At 40.7% G+C, this 19,416-nt stretch overlaps 1 protein-coding gene across 1 annotated transcript in view; it reads right to left on the bottom strand.

Annotated features, from left to right (window-relative positions):
- Positions 1-15,424, bottom strand: part of LOC117511735 (ankyrin repeat and SAM domain-containing protein 6-like) — a 39,165-nt gene extending 23,741 nt beyond the window's left edge. The window contains exons 1-6 of the mRNA XM_034171643.1: positions 15,108-15,424; positions 10,546-10,764; positions 8,808-9,000; positions 8,441-8,591; positions 2,257-2,301; positions 1,915-2,119 (exon numbers count right to left, since the gene is read on the bottom strand). Of these exons, the coding sequence (XP_034027534.1) occupies positions 1,915-2,119; positions 2,257-2,301; positions 8,441-8,591; positions 8,808-9,000; positions 10,546-10,764; positions 15,108-15,424 (1,130 nt within the window). The remainder of the gene's footprint in view (positions 1-1,914; positions 2,120-2,256; positions 2,302-8,440; positions 8,592-8,807; positions 9,001-10,545; positions 10,765-15,107) is intronic.
- Positions 15,425-19,416: the final 3,992 nt, after the last annotated feature.

The raw sequence follows: 19,416 nt of genomic DNA, 5'->3' as shown, positions 1-19,416 counted from the left end.
ATGCCCTTCCTGACGAAAGTCCAGTTTTACCTGGCGAAACACACACAGCCGCTGGTGTTCTGAAGAGTTCTCCCATCCAAGTACTAACCAGGTCCCCCACTGCTTAGCCTCTGAGATCTAACGGAATCAGGTTTAGACAGAGCAGACCGGCTGCTATTACAAACCTATTAGTAGGGTGAGGTCCAAAAAAAGAAAAAATCTGAAACTGTTGGATTGCGAGCGCCAATGCTGGGGAGGGTGTGGGAAGGGGTCACCCTCCCACAGGCCTACCCCGGGAAAATTTTCTGAAAATGAGGTACCAAATGATGCATTTTGAGCACAATTTTTTTAGGATGAATAGAACAAAAAGTCCATGTTTGCTCTCAAAAATGTTTGTAATTTTTCAATTTTTTTTCAATTTATTTTCATTTATATAGCGCCAAATGACAACAGAGTTGCCTCAAGGCGTTTCACACAACTAAGATCTAACCTTACTAACCCCCAGAGCAGCAGTAGTAAGGAAAAACTCCCTCTGAAGAAGAAACCTCAAGCAGACCAGACTCAAAGGGGTGACCCTCTACTTGGGCCATGCTACAGATATAAATTACAGAACAATTCACAAAATGAATATACAGGAAATGTTGTTGGTGCTGTTGTATTTTACATATTTACACATCCAATTAAACTTAATTGAACTGATATCCAACAGTAGTTTAAAGTAGTTTCATTTATGGCTGTATAGACTCAAAACTATGAGGTTCTAGATAATAGGAGGGAAAATAATCCATTTTAAAACTGCATGCCAGTGGTGCCTTAGCATGTATCAGTGACAATAAAACAGCTAAGACTGAACTAAGATATCACTGAGGCAATACAACACCTGAACCACTTAGGTTGGAATTTAACTGTTTCATTGTCATTTTCAGTCATTCAGAGCCATTCTGAGGTTGGTCAAAATAAAATCAGGTGACATTAAGCGAGTAGATGACAGGCATTTTAAGCACGGTCAAGACATGGAAAACAAGTGAACTGACTTCTGACAGCCTTCTTTGCAGCAACAAACATCGTTGGAAGTTGTTGCATTGATTTCACCGTTTTGGCATGGTCACTGAGGCACTGCTTTCCACGAGAAGCAGACATCAAGAGAAGCATACAGCTTCCTCATGGAGTTCAAGAAATAATCTCTGAGCTCATCCTTTTCCTCCAGCCATGACCATTTAAATTTGTTTTTAATTATGTCATCAGTCAGTTTAATGTTATCATACATTTACCGTGGCGACAAGGCCAAAATCTCACTTTTGTTCAAAATGCTGTTGTCCAAATATTTCATGCTACCTTTGAAACAGGGCGCCGCTTCAAAATATAACTGTGTCCAAACATTCAAACCGTCTGAAAAGGCTGCAGTAACAGCCACAATTTATGGCCATTTAGAGTTAAATATGATGCAAATGTCATATTTTGTTATATTTCATGTCATTTAATGTTATGCACTTGTCATAAATAATGTTTAAAAGGTTAAAAACACATTAAGGTTGGATGGACATAACATGAATCACTCCACCCTCCTCCTCTTCTTACGCACCCCGAGACATTTAGAGATTTTGGTTGGATTTGGTTCATTATGGTGTATTTTCAGTCAGTTCAAAGCAGGAATAAGTCTCTGTTTATAGTTCAGTGGCAGTATTTGCAGAACCAATCTTTCATCAGTTGACATACAATGCAACATGGTGTCTGCTCCTTCTATTTAAACATTCCTTAGATTTCTTATTTCAATAAAAAGAATGTAATGGCAAATGAAAACAAGAAACTTTTGCCTGTTCCACCCTTTGTGTCAAACACAACTCTAATTCTGGTGTCTGACACTGAGACACTTAGTATAGTATACATATGCACTGAAGAGATCAGCACATTGCTCTAACAAAAGCTTCTGCTTACCCATGATAGGTGGCCTGCATCAGAGCCGTCCATCCATGGACACCATCTTGTTTGTCTATTTCGGCTTTCTTCTCCACCATCAACTGCACCACTTCCAACTGGCCGCTCACCGCGGCCATCATGAGAGGGGACGCTCCCTCCTGATTGGATGAATTCACCTGGCTGGGATCCTCCTCCAAGATTTCTTTGACAAGCTGTGAATTTCCTGGGAAGGACACACCACAGTATGGACGTGTTTACAGAAACACAGCTTTAACCACGTTTCTCCGTCTATAATAAAATTATCTGGTAAAGACAACCAATCTGGTAAAGCTGAAGCTAGGAGTACTCAGATTAACTCACCCAGCTTGAGAGCACTGAACACATCTGGTCTTCTTCTCTCATCATCTGTTAAGAAATAACAAGACTGAGAACAGAAAACAGCCTGAGCAAATAGTCCGGCTTGGCTGGACTCCATAAAGCTCACCACCAACACCACCGTGTGCGTGTGTGTGTGTGTGAGTGGGAAGGGTAACAAACACTCATCACTACAGCATTCACAAATTCAACAGGAGACACTTGGTTGTTGTAATGGGTATAACCATGTGTAAAATGTATATAACTAATAAATACCTAACAGAGTCATGTAAGTATAATGGCATCTATGTCACCACAACTAATTGTACACAAAATAATTTACTGGCTACCATACCTCATTCATAGATCTCATTATGACATCTCAAGGTGAGCAGCATGGTGGATTAGTGGTTAGCACTGTTGTCTCACAGCAAGAAGGTCCTGGGGTCAGTTCCCACTTGGTTCTGTCTGTGTGGAGTCTCCATGTACCCGCCCCCCGCCCCCCGTGTTTGAATGGGTTCCTTCCAGGTGCTCTGACTTCCTCCCACTTCCAAAGACATGCAGGTTAGGTGAATTGTTGACTCTAAATTGAATGTAGGTGTCAATGTGCTTGTTCTTCTATGTGTGACCCTGCAAGACAATAGAGAATCACACTATATCTGTGCACGCCTCCATACATCAGTTACACTTTCTTCTGCTCACAATAACTTGAACAAGACTTTCACTAGATTTGAACTGGTCATCCTACAAGACTGTATCTTGGACAAGTTTGAATTTAAGCACATCAGTATTTCAACCTCTCTAAGGACCACCCACTTCATTGAACATCCCCATTGATTACTGTAACTTATTGTTCCCCAGCAGCTTTGTCAGCTGGTTTTTCATACCCCCACCCAAACCATTCAGCCACAAAAACACCCCAATATATTGACTTTATTATTGAAATTATAAACCTTTCATCTTTAAGACATATTCAGTGAATTGGACATATTCACATACATATCCCTCCCCTGACTTGTATAAAAAAGGCTGTAAAAGTGATAATTCCTATGAACTGAAACGGTTCATATTTAATTTTCCCTGTTACCTATGGCCTTTAAAAAATAGAGACTGCATATAAAAATGGGTGTAATTCCTAAATAGTTACTGCGATAATTTTGTTAAAGTCAAACATCTGCCGTACAAGCATGTCTTGATTGTTTAATTTTAATGCCAATGTGGTGGAGTACAGAGGCAAAATTAAAACAAATTAATTAATGAAATAAAAAGTCACTGTCCAAATACTTATGAGCCTGGCTGCATCTGCAGTTTCTCAGTGGCATCACCCAGAATTCATCACATCCACCACATGCTACAGAAACTGTAGGTAATTTCACCCTTCCTGCCACGTTAACTTGGGATATACAGTGGGTAACATAAGTATTGAATACGTCAACATTTTTCTCAGTAAATATATTTCTTAAGGTCCTACCGACATGAAATTTTCACCAGATGTCAGTAACAACCCAAGTAATCCACACATGTAAAGACACCAAAACAAATAGGTAAAGAAATTAAATTGTGTGTAATAAAATGCAATGACACAGGAAAAAATACTGAACATGCTTTATTTTCATTCTTTGAAACCAAATGAGAGTTTCCTTGGCTGTGTGTTTTGGATCGTCTTGAAATGTCCATCCTCATTTCATCTTAATCATCCTGGTAGATTTTTATCAAGAATGGCTCGGTACATTTTTCCATTCATCCTTCATTCAATTATATGACGTTTGCCAGTGCCGTAGACTAAAAAACAGCCCCACACCGTGATGTTCCCACCTCCAAACTTCACTGTTGGTATTGTGTTTTTGGGGTGATGTCCAGTGCCATTTATAGTGTATATTACGGTTTCAAACTAGTTCAATTTTGGTCTCATCTGACCAGACTAATCTCCCTCCCAGTATTTCACAGGCTTATCTAAATGTTGTGCAGCAAACTTTAAACAAGCTTCAAAATGCTTTTTCTTCAGCAATGGAGTCTTTTGTGGTGAGTGTGCAAACAGGCCATGGCAGATGAGTGATTACATATTGTTTTCTTTGACGCAATTGTTCAGTTTCTCTCCACAAGTGGTCCTTGGCTCTTGGACAACTCTTCTGATAATTATTTCTACTCCTCTGTCAGAAATCTTGTGAGGTCATACTGGTCAGTATGTTTTGCAACAATAAGGTTGCAACAATCTTGAGAGAGCTCTTTGCTTTTACCCATCATGAGATGTTTCTTGGGTGACATCTTGGTAAGGAGACACCTTTTTATAAGCCATCAATTTGGACTGAACCAGCTGATATTAATTTGCACTGACAAGGGGCAGAATTACTTTATAATTAGTGATAGATTTCAGCTGGTGTCTTGGCTTTCATTGCCTTTGTGCTCCTCCCTTTCTACTTTTTTCCTGTGTCATTTCACATTATTACACATAATGTAATTTGTTTTTGGTTTCTTTATATGTGTGTATTATTTGGGTTGTTACTGATATCTGGTGAAAATTTCATCTCAGTAGCACCTTTAGAAATATACTTACTGAGAAAAATGGTGGCATGTTAAATATTTTTTTTACCCACTGTATACAGAATCTCTATGCAAATAATTCTCAAGTGAAGTAAGTTCTTTCAGCTTCTACTTTTTCACGTGGAGTTGCCACATCCAGTATGGGTCTGCATGTTGATTTGACACAGGGTTTACAAACAGATACCCTTCCTGATTCAAATCCACATCACATGGATAATGGGTGGTTTTGAACCAGGAACCCTCAAGTGCACTAACCGTGTGGCTGTCTACAAAAAAATTCTGACGTAGTGGCTGTAAAAATTTTTAAAGTGACACACTTCTTTGTGCCCCACCTGTTTAAAGTGTAATTAATGCATAAAAGTATGAAAGCATGTACATACATATCACTAAAGTATCTCAGTTTAGTGCATGCATGCGAGTTATCACAACAAAGTTTTGACTGTGACCTACTTTATAACCACTGTATTTTCCAGGGTATATGTCGCACCTGTCAAAAATGTCTCTTGAAGTGAAAAAAAAAAACATATACAACCCCTGGCAAAAATTATGGAATCACCGGCCTCGGAGGATGTTCATTCAGTTGTTTAATTTTGTACAAAAAAAGCAGATCATAGACATGACACAAAACTAAAGTCATTTCAAATGGCAACTTTCTGGCTTTAAGAAACACTATAAGAAATCAGGAAAAAAAATTGTGGCAGTCAGTAACGGTTACTTTTTTAGACCAAGCAGAGGAAAAAAATATGGAATCACTCAATTCTGAGGAATAAATTATGGAATCACCCTGTAAATTTTCATCCCCAAAACTAATACCTGCATCAAATCAGATCTGCTCGTTAGTCTGCATCTAAAAAGGAGTGATCACACCTTGGAGAGCTGTTGCACCAAGTGGACTGACATGAATCATGGCTCCAACACGAGAGATGTCAATTGAAACAAAGGAGAGGATTATCAAACTCTTAAAAGAGGGTAAATCATCACGCAGTGTTGCAAAAGATGTTGGTTGTTCACAGTCAGCTGTGTCTAAACTCTGGACCAAATACAAACAACATGGGAAGGTTGTTAAAGGCAAACATACTGGTAGACCAAGGAAGACATCAAAGCACCAAGACAAAAATCTTAAAGCAATATGTCTCAAAAATCGAAAATGCACAACAAAACAAATGAGGAATGAATGGGAGGAAACTGGAGTCAACGTCTGTGACCGAACTGTAAGAAACCGCCTAAAGGAAATGGGATTTACATACAGAAAAGCTAAACAAAAGCCATCATTAACACCTAAACAGAAAAAAACAAGGTTACAATGGGCTAAGGAAAGCAATCGTGGACTGTGGATGACTGGATGAAAGTCATATTCAGTGATGAATCTCGAATCTGCATTGGGCAAGGTGATGATGCTGGAACTTTTGTTTGGTGCCGTTCCAATGAGATTTATAAAGATGACTGCCTGAAGAGAACATGTAAATTTCCACAGTCATTGATGATATGGGGCTGCATGTCAGGTAAAGGCACTGGGGAGATGGCTGTCATTACATCATCAATAAATGCACAAGTTTACGTTGATATTTTGGACACTTTTCTTATCCCGTCAATTGAAAGGATGAAGATGATAATGCATCTTGCCATAGAGCAAAAACTGTGAAAACATTCCTTGCAAAAAGACACATAGGGTCAATGTCATGGCCTGCAAATAGTCCGGATCTTAATCCAATTGAAAATCTTTGGTGGAAGTTGAAGAAAATGGTCCATGACAAGGCTCCAACCTGCAAAGCTGATCTGGCAACAGCAATCAGAGAAAGTTGGAGCCAGATTGATGAAGAGTACTGTTTGTCGCTCATTAAGTCCATGCCCCAGAGACTGCAAGCTGTTATAAAAGCCAGAGGTGGTGCAACAAAATACTAGTGATGTGTTGGAGCGTTCTTTTGTTTTTCATGATTCCATAATTTTTTCCTCAGAATTGAGTGATTCCATATTTTTTTCCCTCTGCTTGGTCTAAAAAAATAACCGTTACTGACTGCCACAATTTTTTCCCTGATTTCTTATAGTGTTTCTTAAAGCCAGAAAGTTGCCATTTGAAATGACTTTAGTTTTGTGTCATGTCTGTGATCTGCTTTTTTTCTACAAAATTAAAACAACTGAATGAACATCCTCCAAGGCCGGTGATTCCATAATTTTTGCCAGGGGTTGTATAAGTCACACCATTGTATAAGTTGCACTGGACTGTAAGTCACACCTTTTTCTGTGTTATGAGTTCTTTAATTTAGGATTTTTATGCATTGTTGTAGTGTATTTTTTTATTACTGGCATTTATCCTTTTATTACTGGAGTTTATTTTGTTTAGTGCTTTCATTCTTGGGAAAGATCTAAATAAATAGTCATTATAATTACTATTATTAATAACAAAATTGTGAATTTTCGGTATATAAGTTGCACCGGAATATAAGTTGCACTACCTCCCAAACTAGTAAAAAAACAGCAATTTATACTCTGCAAAATATGGTAGGTCACAAGAGTCACAGAACACTCACTTGCAAACTAATCCAATATTTTAATCCAGAAAGCATATGCATGTGAAAATGATACCAATAAGCACCGGTGAGCTATGGCAACATCAAGGTTTTGACTGGGACCTACTTCTAACACGGACACATGGATCACAGAGTGCTCATTCAACTAAGACTTTGATCCAAAGAGCATTTGTATCTGATATGCAAGTCATATGTGGACATGTTGATTAGTTATCGTGGCGACAAGTGTGCGAAGGATGTATGCAAAGACACAACACATCTTAGTGTCCCCCTTCTTAAAGGCAGGGGACAAAAAAATTACTTCATCTTAATGATTATGGGCAGAGCAGGTGGCTCTGCAAGGTGGGAGGTGGAGTTGCAATATATGGTCTAGGGTTCGATTTCAGATGTGTGCTTGAGGATACCTGTCTCTGTACTTGGGCAAGATACTTCGTCTACATTGTCTCAGTCCAACCAATTTTAAATGGATAACAGCTTTGGCTGAGAAAGTAACCTGCGATGGACTGGCGTTTTAATTAATATGCAACCTTTTTTGCCAAACAACCCTAAAATGTAATGAGCTCATCTGCTCTCTCTTGTCTATCATGTGTTTTTAGTGGGTCTATATTTTCACAAGAATGTGTCCACACCTAGACAAACACACAGAAATGCACTGACACAAGTACAGCATAGCATTATACACCAGATTCTATGTACTTTAGTGACAGAACATTAACATGAATTTAAATACAGAATCCAGAGGAATAAAAAAATAAATATTCTACCATCAGTGGATGATTCTGCATACAGTTCTAAAGTAGAAAGTGCATAAAATTATGTTTGATCTACATTACACTCATGGCAGTAGCACAACACATCATACCTCAAACATTTACACAAAGCTTACTGACTTACTAGATTTGGAACTTAATTTAAACTGGGTCACAGACTTCCTGTTTAGTCCCACAATCTTGAGTTTTGATGGTGGTGCTGAACTGGTTTTGTGATAAGCTTATGTACATCAAAAGCCCAAATGTGTGAATCTGTCGGTCTTGTGACCAGCACTATTGGTTTACAGCGCTCACCTAGGCGTCAACTGCAGTATTACTCAAAAACACCCACAAAGCAAGAGAAGAGCCTACCTGTCTGCGGTCGAACAGTGGTAATGGAGTCTAGGTACGACTTGATGTCTCTCTGTTTCAGCTCCATAGCTAGTTCAAAAGCAGTTTTCGACAAAACGTTGACTCGATCTGGATCAGCTCCGCGCTCCACAAGCTGCTGAGCCACGGCAACCTTCAAAACATGCACAGCTTTAAATGTAAGATGAATATATGCTCTATGATCAAATACAATGCCATGATACAAATCTTTACAGAGTTGTGAAGAAATTCTGAGTCCAATGCTGTGACTCATATGTATCCACATGCAATCAGGAAGAGTCACATTAACTCAAAACCTGTCATTTAATCTATCTTTGCATCTACCCTACCATCAATCCGCTCATCCCACCTTCCCACTGAGGGTGGTTGCCATCAGTGCTCCCCACCCTGTGGTCTTCTGGGAAAAGTTGACATCAGATCCCCACTCTAGTAGCAGGCGCACCGTGGCCTCGTGGCCATGCTGAGAAGCAACCATCAGGGCTGTGATGTCCATGAAATCTCTCCCGCCTCCACCTCCTTCACTGCCTGCAAAACCAGCCACACTGCAGAAAAACAGAGACAAAACCAAACAGGTATCTACAAAATTCATGCCTTCCTACAGAGCTCCTGATGTAGGGGGAAAAAAACAAACAGTTACCATAATTTATAATTAAATAGCACAAGTACAGAGCTTGGTTTCTACCCATTTCAGCCAAATACAGGTGTCACCGACCGAACAGTCCCCCCTAAAAGTCGGTCCGTCCTGCCTTCACTGCACATGCGTCATTTCGGAGCGTCAGCATCATCATTTCTAAGCGTCAGCTGCAATCCACTGATTATCATCTCGTTTCTGCTTAAAACTGCACTCCAGTCATCATCTATCTCAACGACAGATATCTGAAGCTTTTGTACAACAATCATTTCCATATAAATTCAGCATTATTTCATAACAAAAGACGCCAGACCGATCAGAGCGCAACAGCAGCACGGCAGATGTAACGGATCATTGCTGACATGTACTGACTGCTCCCACAACAGTTCAGCATGCATATGAACCACAGATTAATTGCATAGCTAACATAACTGTGTGAAATACACGCACTCACTCATCTTCAACTGCTTATCCAGGATCGGGTCACAGGAGTGTGAAATACAGGTTTATTGCAATGGTGAATTTTTTTAAAGTAATAACTGGGTAAATACTGAAGAGATGCAGATAAATTAACACAGTAGTGGCAGAAAATAACATTCAAGTAACATGTAGAAGTAAAAACAGTAACATATTACAGCCTGAGAGTCTCTGTATTAATAACAATACATTATTGCAATTTGTCAGTGAAATACAGGGACATATTCATTCTTATTTTGGTTCTGAAAAGGCATCATAAACTACCTACAGATACATAGAAATTCAAAATTCAGAAAGCTGGTTTTAAAGATGCGTACCAAAGTGGTGCCACTGAGGGCCACAGAGGTGCATATGTGAGTCAATGCCGTAATGACTTTGGAGGGAAAAACACTTTTATGACATTCGCACTGCAGTCCTGCCAGTCATATGATTTTCTGACAAAAGGAAAACAGTCACATGCACAAGACTGTCCCACAATAATGTTGCACCATCATGCCTATGTTGTGCCACAGTACCTCTGTAAGCATCTTATGTGACTGTAAAAAATTTTTTTAGCAAAACAACTGACAACCACATTCTTGAAGGGGCAGTGACAGAGACTGTCGGTGACTCTCCCAAATCGCTGGCAGACTTAGTATCTCTATGTAACTGGGCGTAAGGAAAAAAGTTTGGAAGCCACTGATTTAGAGCTCTACCGTAGGTATCCCTTTGATATCCATGTTTTTAACTTTTCCACAACTGTGGAGAAATGGATTTTTTTCATATGACAATTGTTAAAACGTGAGAAGAGTATTCAGAAGCTTGACTGCAGTATTTTAATATGGCTAAAGCTGTAAACAGGAAGTGGTCCTGTAATTAGTCATATACACTGTGTCAATGTAATAATGTTTTACCATAAATAAACAGCTCACCTCAAGGCCAGATCTTTGATAATATCTAGAAAAGGTTTTTAATATGACATCTTTAAGATCAGCCGAACCTGCAGCTGTTGTTGTTGTTGCCGTTGGAGACTGTCTCTGCAGCAACAGCCAGATGATCATTGTCATCGACATAGGCCCCGCTCTCCAGGAGTAGCTTGACTACATAGGTGTGTCCCCCACGGGCTGCCATAGTTAGGACACTGGCACCTAGCCGGTTTCGACCATTAATTTCGGCTCCGTTTTCCATGAGGATGTGTGCAACAGTCAGGTGACCAAACCTGTGTGGAAAGCAGGGGAGATAAAGAATGACAGTCAGTGGAGCTGCATTATGTTTTTTCACTTTAGGATGGTTTAAAAAACATATTCCATATGTCCCTGGCCACTGTCAATACTGCTAACTTTGTTTAATATGTAAATTTTTTAATATTTGAGGTGTTATTGCAACAGTCATCTTACAATGTTTTCTGTCAAAAGCTCATGTAACCTCACACACACGCAAGGCCTCCTGCAGACGCCATTAAAACATAAATATTGTTTCTGATTGATAGAAGGGCTTTATTGAACAAGTACAAATTGTACATAATAGGATCTTAATAATTAATTAAACAACTGCAAATTATAAAGAACACAATGCTCATACAGCCGAGAGTATTTTAGCATTGCGTTATACTCTGTATTATATTTAACTCATGAAAAGCCACTTCTAACAGGACTTCAACCTTGAAAAAATTTTTTCCAAGGCAAAAATTTGTGGAGTTGAATTTGTGGAGCACAAACCTCCGCCAACACTAGTTGGAAACTAGTGTTGGCAAAGGTTTGTGCTCTATGAGCGTGGTGCTCCATTTATTTATTTATTGTTTTGACTAATCATGTGACGCGTAATGCAATTTAGTGCCGTTGTCTTACTAAATACTGTTGTGAAAGTGTAGTGACACGGACCCACAACAGGGGGCGCAAATGAACGGTCAATAGATGAGCCAAAAAGTAACAATTTAATGTTGTGAAATGTGCACAACGAAATACAGACAATCTCAGAATATAATCACAGTCAAATCACAAAGGTGACGTGTGGGCAGGCTCGAGGATAGAAGACGTCCGTCCTGAGAAGAGCCGGAACCACACGATTTCCGCCACCACCGAACCTGGTGAATACTGGAGCCGCCAAGTCCCGAATTCCCAGGTGATCACCGTCCCCGACTGTCGGATCTGGTACTGCTGGCGAAGAACAAAGACAGTCAAGTGTGGGTGTGTGTACATCCAGTAACAATAACGGTGGGAATGCCACCTCCACTTCTCACTCAATAACTGCAGAGTACAGTAGATTCCTCAGGGAAAAGGAGTGCCTTCAGCGCTCTCTCAGCTTTCACCAACGGAGGTACCGGTACTCCTGCAAACACTCACAATATACAAATATTGCAATCACAAACGGCTGAGGATATTACCTCCAATGAAGTATGATATCTCGGCAACGAGGTGGAGATGACGTCTGGTCTTTATGGAGTGAGAGGACGTTGAGTAGATGGGTGACAGCTGTCAAGAGGTAATGAGTGACAGCTGTCACCCTCGGCTGTGTCCATGGCGGCAGCGCCCTCTCGTGCCTGAAGCCCGCACTTCAGGCAGGGTGCCCACTGGTGGTGGGCCAGCAGTACCTCTTCTGGCGGCCCACACACAACAAAATACGCAATCATTAAACACAAACGTGTTGACTTTTAGGTTCCTCGTTTGTTAGTAAAAGTTAACTTTCTGGAGGCTGATGTCCACGCTAGTGGACTTTACAGATCTATGCTCAAACGCATGGCAGGATGACTCCCCACCCCCCTCCTGCAGGAGTCAAAAACAACAAGAAAATGGAGACATTATTTTAAAAGCCGATTTTTGAATCATCTGAATGCGCGGACGTCCCAAGCATTCAAAAGACAAAAATGGAGAAAGATTTTATTTCAGTTTTTATTTCATGGAAAACATTTTAGTCTCATCTTTTGTGCATTAATTTTGTCTCAGTTAATGTTTTAGAACACTGAGGTAGTGTCGTCATCATCTTGTTTTCATCATGAAAAACATGGTTGTCAACAAACACATTTCATCTAATCTCGTCTGATGAAATTAACAATATCTTGGTGATCCTTCTGCTTCCTCTGTGCATCCACTGACGATAATGGGTGAGCAAACAATGCATGAAAATTACAGCAAACAGTCCTGATCATTGAGGGTCCATTGATGATTCATGAGCGGTCCCTGAATGACCTAGGCATTCCCTGTGCTTCAATTGTGTCTTCTTTGAATGTCCTTCACCCTTTGTATCCACAGAGTGTTTATTTTGAACATGCAATAATTCAAGGCGACCATGGTATACTTTGTGCTTCCACTGAGCTTCCCTTGTGCCTCCTTTGAGCTTCCAACAGTGTCCTCGCACATTTGGTGGACACACAAGGGAAGCACAACAAACTTCATCATATAAAGGAGGTTTTAACGCAAGTTTTATGCCAGATGTCCTTTCTTTCTGCAATTCCAGTTTTAAATGGAGAAACACATGGTGCGCCAGGATCTTCCCATTCCTGTGGTGGTGGAGCAGCTCGGTACCTATTTCAATGGTTGAGCGTCGTTAACCGCTCAACCAACCAAACATTGAGCATTGTTAAGAAGCTTAACTTGCTCAACAGGCCAATTAGGTAGGCCACCGCTAGAGGACAGAGTTCACACACAACATTTGTAAATGACCACTGCCATTACAGATGCAGTGTGGAAGCCAGCAAAGCACATTTTCTGCCATTGTCTCGCTCAGGTAAGATCAAATTTCTTCACCCTTAGCTCATTTTGTAGCCAATTCAATTGTGCATTAGGCTATCAAAGTGCCATCTTTGATTAGTTAACTGTAAAATCTGCCACTTCCCGTACTTCTGTGTAAAAAATGCCATCTGCCATATATCGCAATGCTTTACGTGTTGCACGAATATTGTCCATTTATGATTGAATATTAGCAAATTTTCCACTTAGATCGATATCTATGACAATGTGTAGCATCACATTAATGCTGTTAACCTTCTGTTTTGATAAAGCCTCGTTGTTTGGTGTGACTGCAATTTGAAACAAATCTTTCTGTGTGTTGACAGGTTCCACCGCCATTCGTCAATAAATGCTGAAAGACTGAAACACACATTGGCTGTCATTTTGAGGTTGGATGTGAAAGAGCCAGACCGGGTGAACCAGACCCTTCAGCCCAAGCCTGCTGCGGCCACCTACATCCCACCCAGAGCGTCTGCAGCACCTGTACACCTGGTGCTGCAGACACATCCATGGTGCTTCAAGGGGCATCCTGCATGCCTCAAAAACCGCCTCCTGCACTGGCACTGAAACCAATCAAACCCCACAAGTCTCTGAAGCCATGTGCAGCATGCAACATCCCACAATGTGGTGGGCAGCGCAAGACATACACACCATCTAAAGAGAAAACTGCTGGAAGTAGCCAGAAGATTTTCATGTATTGCCCGACAACTAAAAAAAATCAGTTACTTCTGGGTTTGAAGGGGTAGTGTACATTAGCCTTGAACACTTTAAAACTGTACATGAAGAATTGGAAAAGAGGAAAAACAACATCTGAGGGCAAGAAAATATGAGAAAATATTCAGAGTGCTTGTTTATAGCCGTCTCCTCTTCGTAACTTATGTATTTAAGAACTTTTAAGACTTTTTTTGGGATGGTAGTAATAGTTGACCCAGATTGCTGTATAACAATGAAGTCAAAATTATATTTTTTTAATTTAGCCTTATATTGTGAGAGTTCTGAATAAGCAATTCAAGATGAGTTTCTAGTCTCAATGGTCCTCTGTTAAAATATTTTAACAGAAAAGGACAGTTGTGTTTAAGCTTATTTGAAAAAAATACAAGCATTACAAAATAATTTGATTTCAAAAGTTGTTTATAAAGGGAGAGAACTCTCCTGCGTTTTCACACAAATATTTCCATTATAGTACTTTTTGTGTCATATTGATGAAGAAAAGCATTTTCTCACCGTTTTAGTACTTTTCCCTTTTCTCCTCCCTTCCCCAGAGCCCAATTTATAATATCCAAGCAGATGGGAGGTTCAGTCCTTTTTTGCTGTGAAATTTTGTGATCACTGGGATCAGGAATAAGGTACCAGGGAGGGTCATGATCTGTTCCCAATCTGTCTCCCACCCAAATACTAATGGAGACCTACTCTGTTTCACTTCTGAGATCTGATGGGATCATGTGTGTTGAGTGGCATACACAGTAAAATCACCAGTGTAAAATTAACACTGACAGTGAACATATGTCCCCACTCTGACTCGAATAGGACCATATATGTACACTGGCAGTGTTAATACAACACTATCAGTGTTAGTTTTACACTGGTGATTTTACTGTGTACCTGTAGCAATGACCAATCTATATATACAAAGCAACTCAACCCTTCAACTCAATGAGGGAGTCTTCCAAGGGATTAATAAAGTCCTATATAATCTAATCTGACCTTCATTCATTCATTTTCTATACTTGATTTGTAAGGGTCCGGGAGGGTCTGCTTCTGTGACTCATAATAACTGATCTACATTGTGTTCCAGACAGTTACAGCTTTCTGTGTGTGTGTGTGTGTGTGTGTGTACCTGGCAGCCTGCATCAACGGGGTCCAGCCGTAGTTGTTGCGGCTGTCAACAGAGGCCCCCTTTCGAAGCAGAAACCGGACCAAGTTTTCGTGGCCGCTGGCCGAAGCGAGCTGCAGGGCGGTGTTCCCCTCCTCGTCGGTACAGTCCACCGGTACCAGAGACAGCATGTCGGCGGCGGGGCTGCACTCGGAGCCCACCTCGGAGCGCAGCCTGCTCTGCCGCCCGGCGGGCTCCAGGATGCCGCGGGCCGTCTCATAGTCTCCCTCGTCACAGGCGCGGAAAAGCAGCAGCGAGTTAGCGGGGACGCCGAAACTCATGGCCTGTTTTAAAACGGGATCCGGGCTCCATTCAGTGAAGATAGCGGTCCAACTCTTAGACCCAGTTTGCAAATCATAACGCACAAATAATACCGTCACATCTCTCGCTCAGTATCTTACGAAATAAAACCAATAGACCATTTACGAAGCAACACTTCAAAAACGATGTTTTGTTTTGCTTTTTTTTTCGACAAAACAGCTTTTTACCAGAAAGTTTTCTGTTCCTGTGTGTAAAGTTTTCTGGAGCACGACAGAGAACGTCTACTGTTGCCTTTCAAAATAAAAGGCTATTCACACGCAGAACATTCGCTTCATTTTTATGCATCCACACAGCCAAAAATAATCATAAAACGATCATACACTGACACCTGACACCGTATTCGTGACTGAACTGTGACTTTTATTTTAAAGAAAGTACGCATCGGGAGTACTGTTCTTGGGGTTTGTGATATATTTTATGCATGGTTTTATGTCGGCTGGCATACAAATAAACATGAGTATTAAAGGGGTCGTCGCCGCCTTATTTTGTCTAACTTGTGACAGAAAAGTTATAATGACATAACATGCTTTCAATTTGCATTCTGCATTGACCACAATAAAAATACGTGTTTTCACTTTATTGTGTTATCCATGTATTTTTAATGTATATGCTTTGGTATGTATGCTGAATTGTGCTAAGTTCAATCTAAGTTCATAATGAAAATGGCTCACAATATGCTAAACCGTTATATTACACCTAGGTACTTCATGAATGTGTTTATTAAACATGGATTGTTGAATAGAAATGTTTGTTATTGTTAACACTAATGTAACTAATGTATATATAGTATGCATAATTTGGGTGTATTTCGTTGCTCATAAAATAAAGAAAATTGAAAGAAGTTTGGAAATCCACTTTTTTTCATCACATATAACACGACTGGACCTCACTTTTTCAACCAGGACATATTTTTTTCAAACCAACCTCAAGGCAATTGCATTGTGCGTTAGTCAATAGAAAACCCATGAAATGAAAAATTAAAAGTAAATAAAAGGCCCTTGAGTCAATTTTACGTACAAAAAAATTAAATTAAAAATGACCCTTGCGGATGTTACGCCGTCTGCAGTGCTTAATTTGTTAAGTGGGAGGTCCCGCAGAGGATGGGTGGCTCCGGTGCAGAAAAAAAAAAGAAGGGCGGGGGGTTGGGTGGGCTTGCGAACAACGCTGTGCGCTACACCGAAAATAAACAGGGCATGTATTGTAGGCCTAGTCACACCAAATCCGGATAGAGTACAAATTCCTGTTTAATGATGTAGAGTGGTCCCTCATTTATCGCGGGAGTTATGTTCTCCGTGTTCACACGGGCGCGACTGCAGCCACAGTTGCCATGTAATCCCTATGTAAGGACACGTTTTGGCGCCAAACCGCGCAGCGCGACACGAGTGAAGCGATTTTGACCATGTTGCGCGTTTGTGGCGCGATATTGCTTGGCGTCATGTCGTGTTGCCCTCCTCCCCAAGTTGAAAAATCTGAACTTTTTCGTCTCTTCGCGCCGTGGACTGGATATGTAGTGACGTGGAGATGTCTGGAGTTTGAAGATGTGAACATGTCCTGTATCTGGTAGCAGCCTGTGAGCAGGACTTATGTCTCTTTTGTCCTTTATTTCACAATTATGACAGAGTTTTTGGAGGCGAGCAGCAGCACACAGCAGCGGGAGAGGAGTTTATTTTTATTTTATTTTACATGGGCGCGCGAGGGAATCATCCATGGAGATTATTTTACTTATTAACTACACAGATGTATAATAAAGCAAATGGTGACTGGTTTCTAAAGACAATTATGACAGAGTTTTTTTGGGAAAGAGCGAGGAGCAGCCTCACAGCAAGCCACGGCGTTTCTTTCTTTTTTTTTCATTGTTTACATGCGCGAGCGAATCATCTGTGTGGAGAATATGTTATTAATTAACTACACAGATGTATAATAAAACAAATGGTGACTGGTTTCTAAACACAATTATGACAGTTTTTTGGGGGAGGAGCGAGCTGCAGCAAGCAGCAGAGTTTTTTTTTTTGCTCTCCCTCAAATTAAGCCCTGCCCTCTATCAAAACCAAGTGAGAGATATAGATGGTTAAAAGTCGCATAAACTATAGCTAACATTTACACTTAGATGGGCATTCGATCCGATATACATCGTCAATTTGTATAAAAGATACGCGTATTAAGAAATTATAACAAGTTGAAAACAACCTGAGAATTGTCCATCAAAAATATCTCTTATTAATTTCACTTTTCCATAATGGAAAAGTGAAGTTTTTAAAGTTAATAGTTAATGACTTATCTTGAGCTTTGTGGTTTATGTGTACTACAATTTCAAACTAGTTTGCTATAAAAACGTAACTTGAAAAATTGACCTTTGTGTTACACTTTCATAACAGTTTAGCATATTGTGAGCCAAATACATTAAAAATACATGGATGACACAAGAAAGTGAAAACACTTACTATTTCCATTGTGGTCCATTTTTAAAAAAAATGACAAAATCGAAGTAAAATTGTTAAAGTTCTAAAAACAGTCTGGACCCACACGCCAGTCCAACTCGTTATAGAAAGTTTGCATATTACCACCCTTGAAACATGTCACCTACCTATATCTTATCTTCTACAAATATCTAAGTGGCATCTGTGTGTGTGTGTGTGTGTGTGTGTGTGTGTGTGTGTGTGTGTGTGTGTGTGTGTGTGTGTGTGTGTGTGTGTGTGTGTGTGTGTGTGTGTGTGTGTGTGTGTGTGTGTGTGTGTGTGTGTCTTTGGTCAAGTAAAAACCAGGGAGAGCTTAACTCAGCCACATGGGGTGTGCAGCCAGTACATTCTGAGTGCCGGTCCCAAGCCCGGATAAATGAGGAGGGTTGCGTCAGGAAGGGCATCCGGCGTAAAACAAGCCAACCCAACTATGCAGACTCAAAATCGAATTCCCATACCGGATCGGTTGCGACCCGGGTTAACAACGTCCGCCACCGGTGCTATTGCCCAACAGGGTGCTGGTGGAAATTGGGCTACTGCTGGGCGAAGACGACGAAGAAGAGGAGGAAAACGTTGCCACGAACAGCGGGAGAAGAAGAAAACTAGAAGGGTGGAAATGAGAGTGGGGACTTTGAATGTTGGTAGTATGACTAGTAAAGGGAGAGAGCTGGCTGATATGATAGAGAGGAGAAAGGTAGACATATTGTGTGTGCAAGAGACCAAGTGGAAGGGAAGTAAGAGCAGGAGCATCGGCGGTGGGTACAAGTTGTTGTACCATGGTGAGGACAGGAAGAGAAATGGTGTTGGGGTCATTTTAAAGGAAGAGTATGTTAAAGTGTGTTGGAGGTTAAGCGAGTGTCTGACAGGGTGATGAGTGTGAAGTTGGAAATTGAAGGAGTGATGATGAATATCATCAGTGCATATGCCCCACAGGTAGGTTGTGAGATGAAGGAGAAAGACGTTTTCTGGAGTGTGTTAGATGTGGTGGTGGAGAGTGTGCCCAAGCATGAAAGAGTGGTGATAGAAGCGGACTTCAATGGGCATGTTGGTGATTGGAACAGAGGTGATGGGGAAGTAATGGGTAGATATGGTATCAAGGATAGGAATGGGGAAGGACATATGATAGTTGGTTTTGCAAAAAGGATGGAAATGACTGTGGTGAATACCTACTTTAAGAAAAGGGAGGAGCACAGGGTAACATATAAGAGTGGAGGAAGGTGCACACAGGTGGGACTACATTCTGTATAGGAGATGCAAGCTAAAAGAAATCACAGACTGTAAGGTGGTAGCAGGAGGAGAGTGTCACTAGACAGCATAGGATGGTTGTTTGTAGGATGACTCTAGAGGTAAGAAGAAGAAGAGAGTGAGAGCTCAACAAAGGATCAGATGGTGGAAGCTGAAGGAGGAAGGCTGTTGTGTGAAATTTAGCGAGCAGGTGAGAGAAGCACTGGTTGGAGGGGAAGCAATTTTGGACAACTGGAAAAGTACTGCAGATG

Source organism: Thalassophryne amazonica, chromosome 1 (assembly GCF_902500255.1).
Source record: "Thalassophryne amazonica chromosome 1, fThaAma1.1, whole genome shotgun sequence".
Lineage (NCBI taxonomy): Eukaryota > Metazoa > Chordata > Actinopteri > Batrachoidiformes > Batrachoididae > Thalassophryne > Thalassophryne amazonica.
This window is presented reverse-complemented; position numbering and strand designations above follow the sequence as displayed.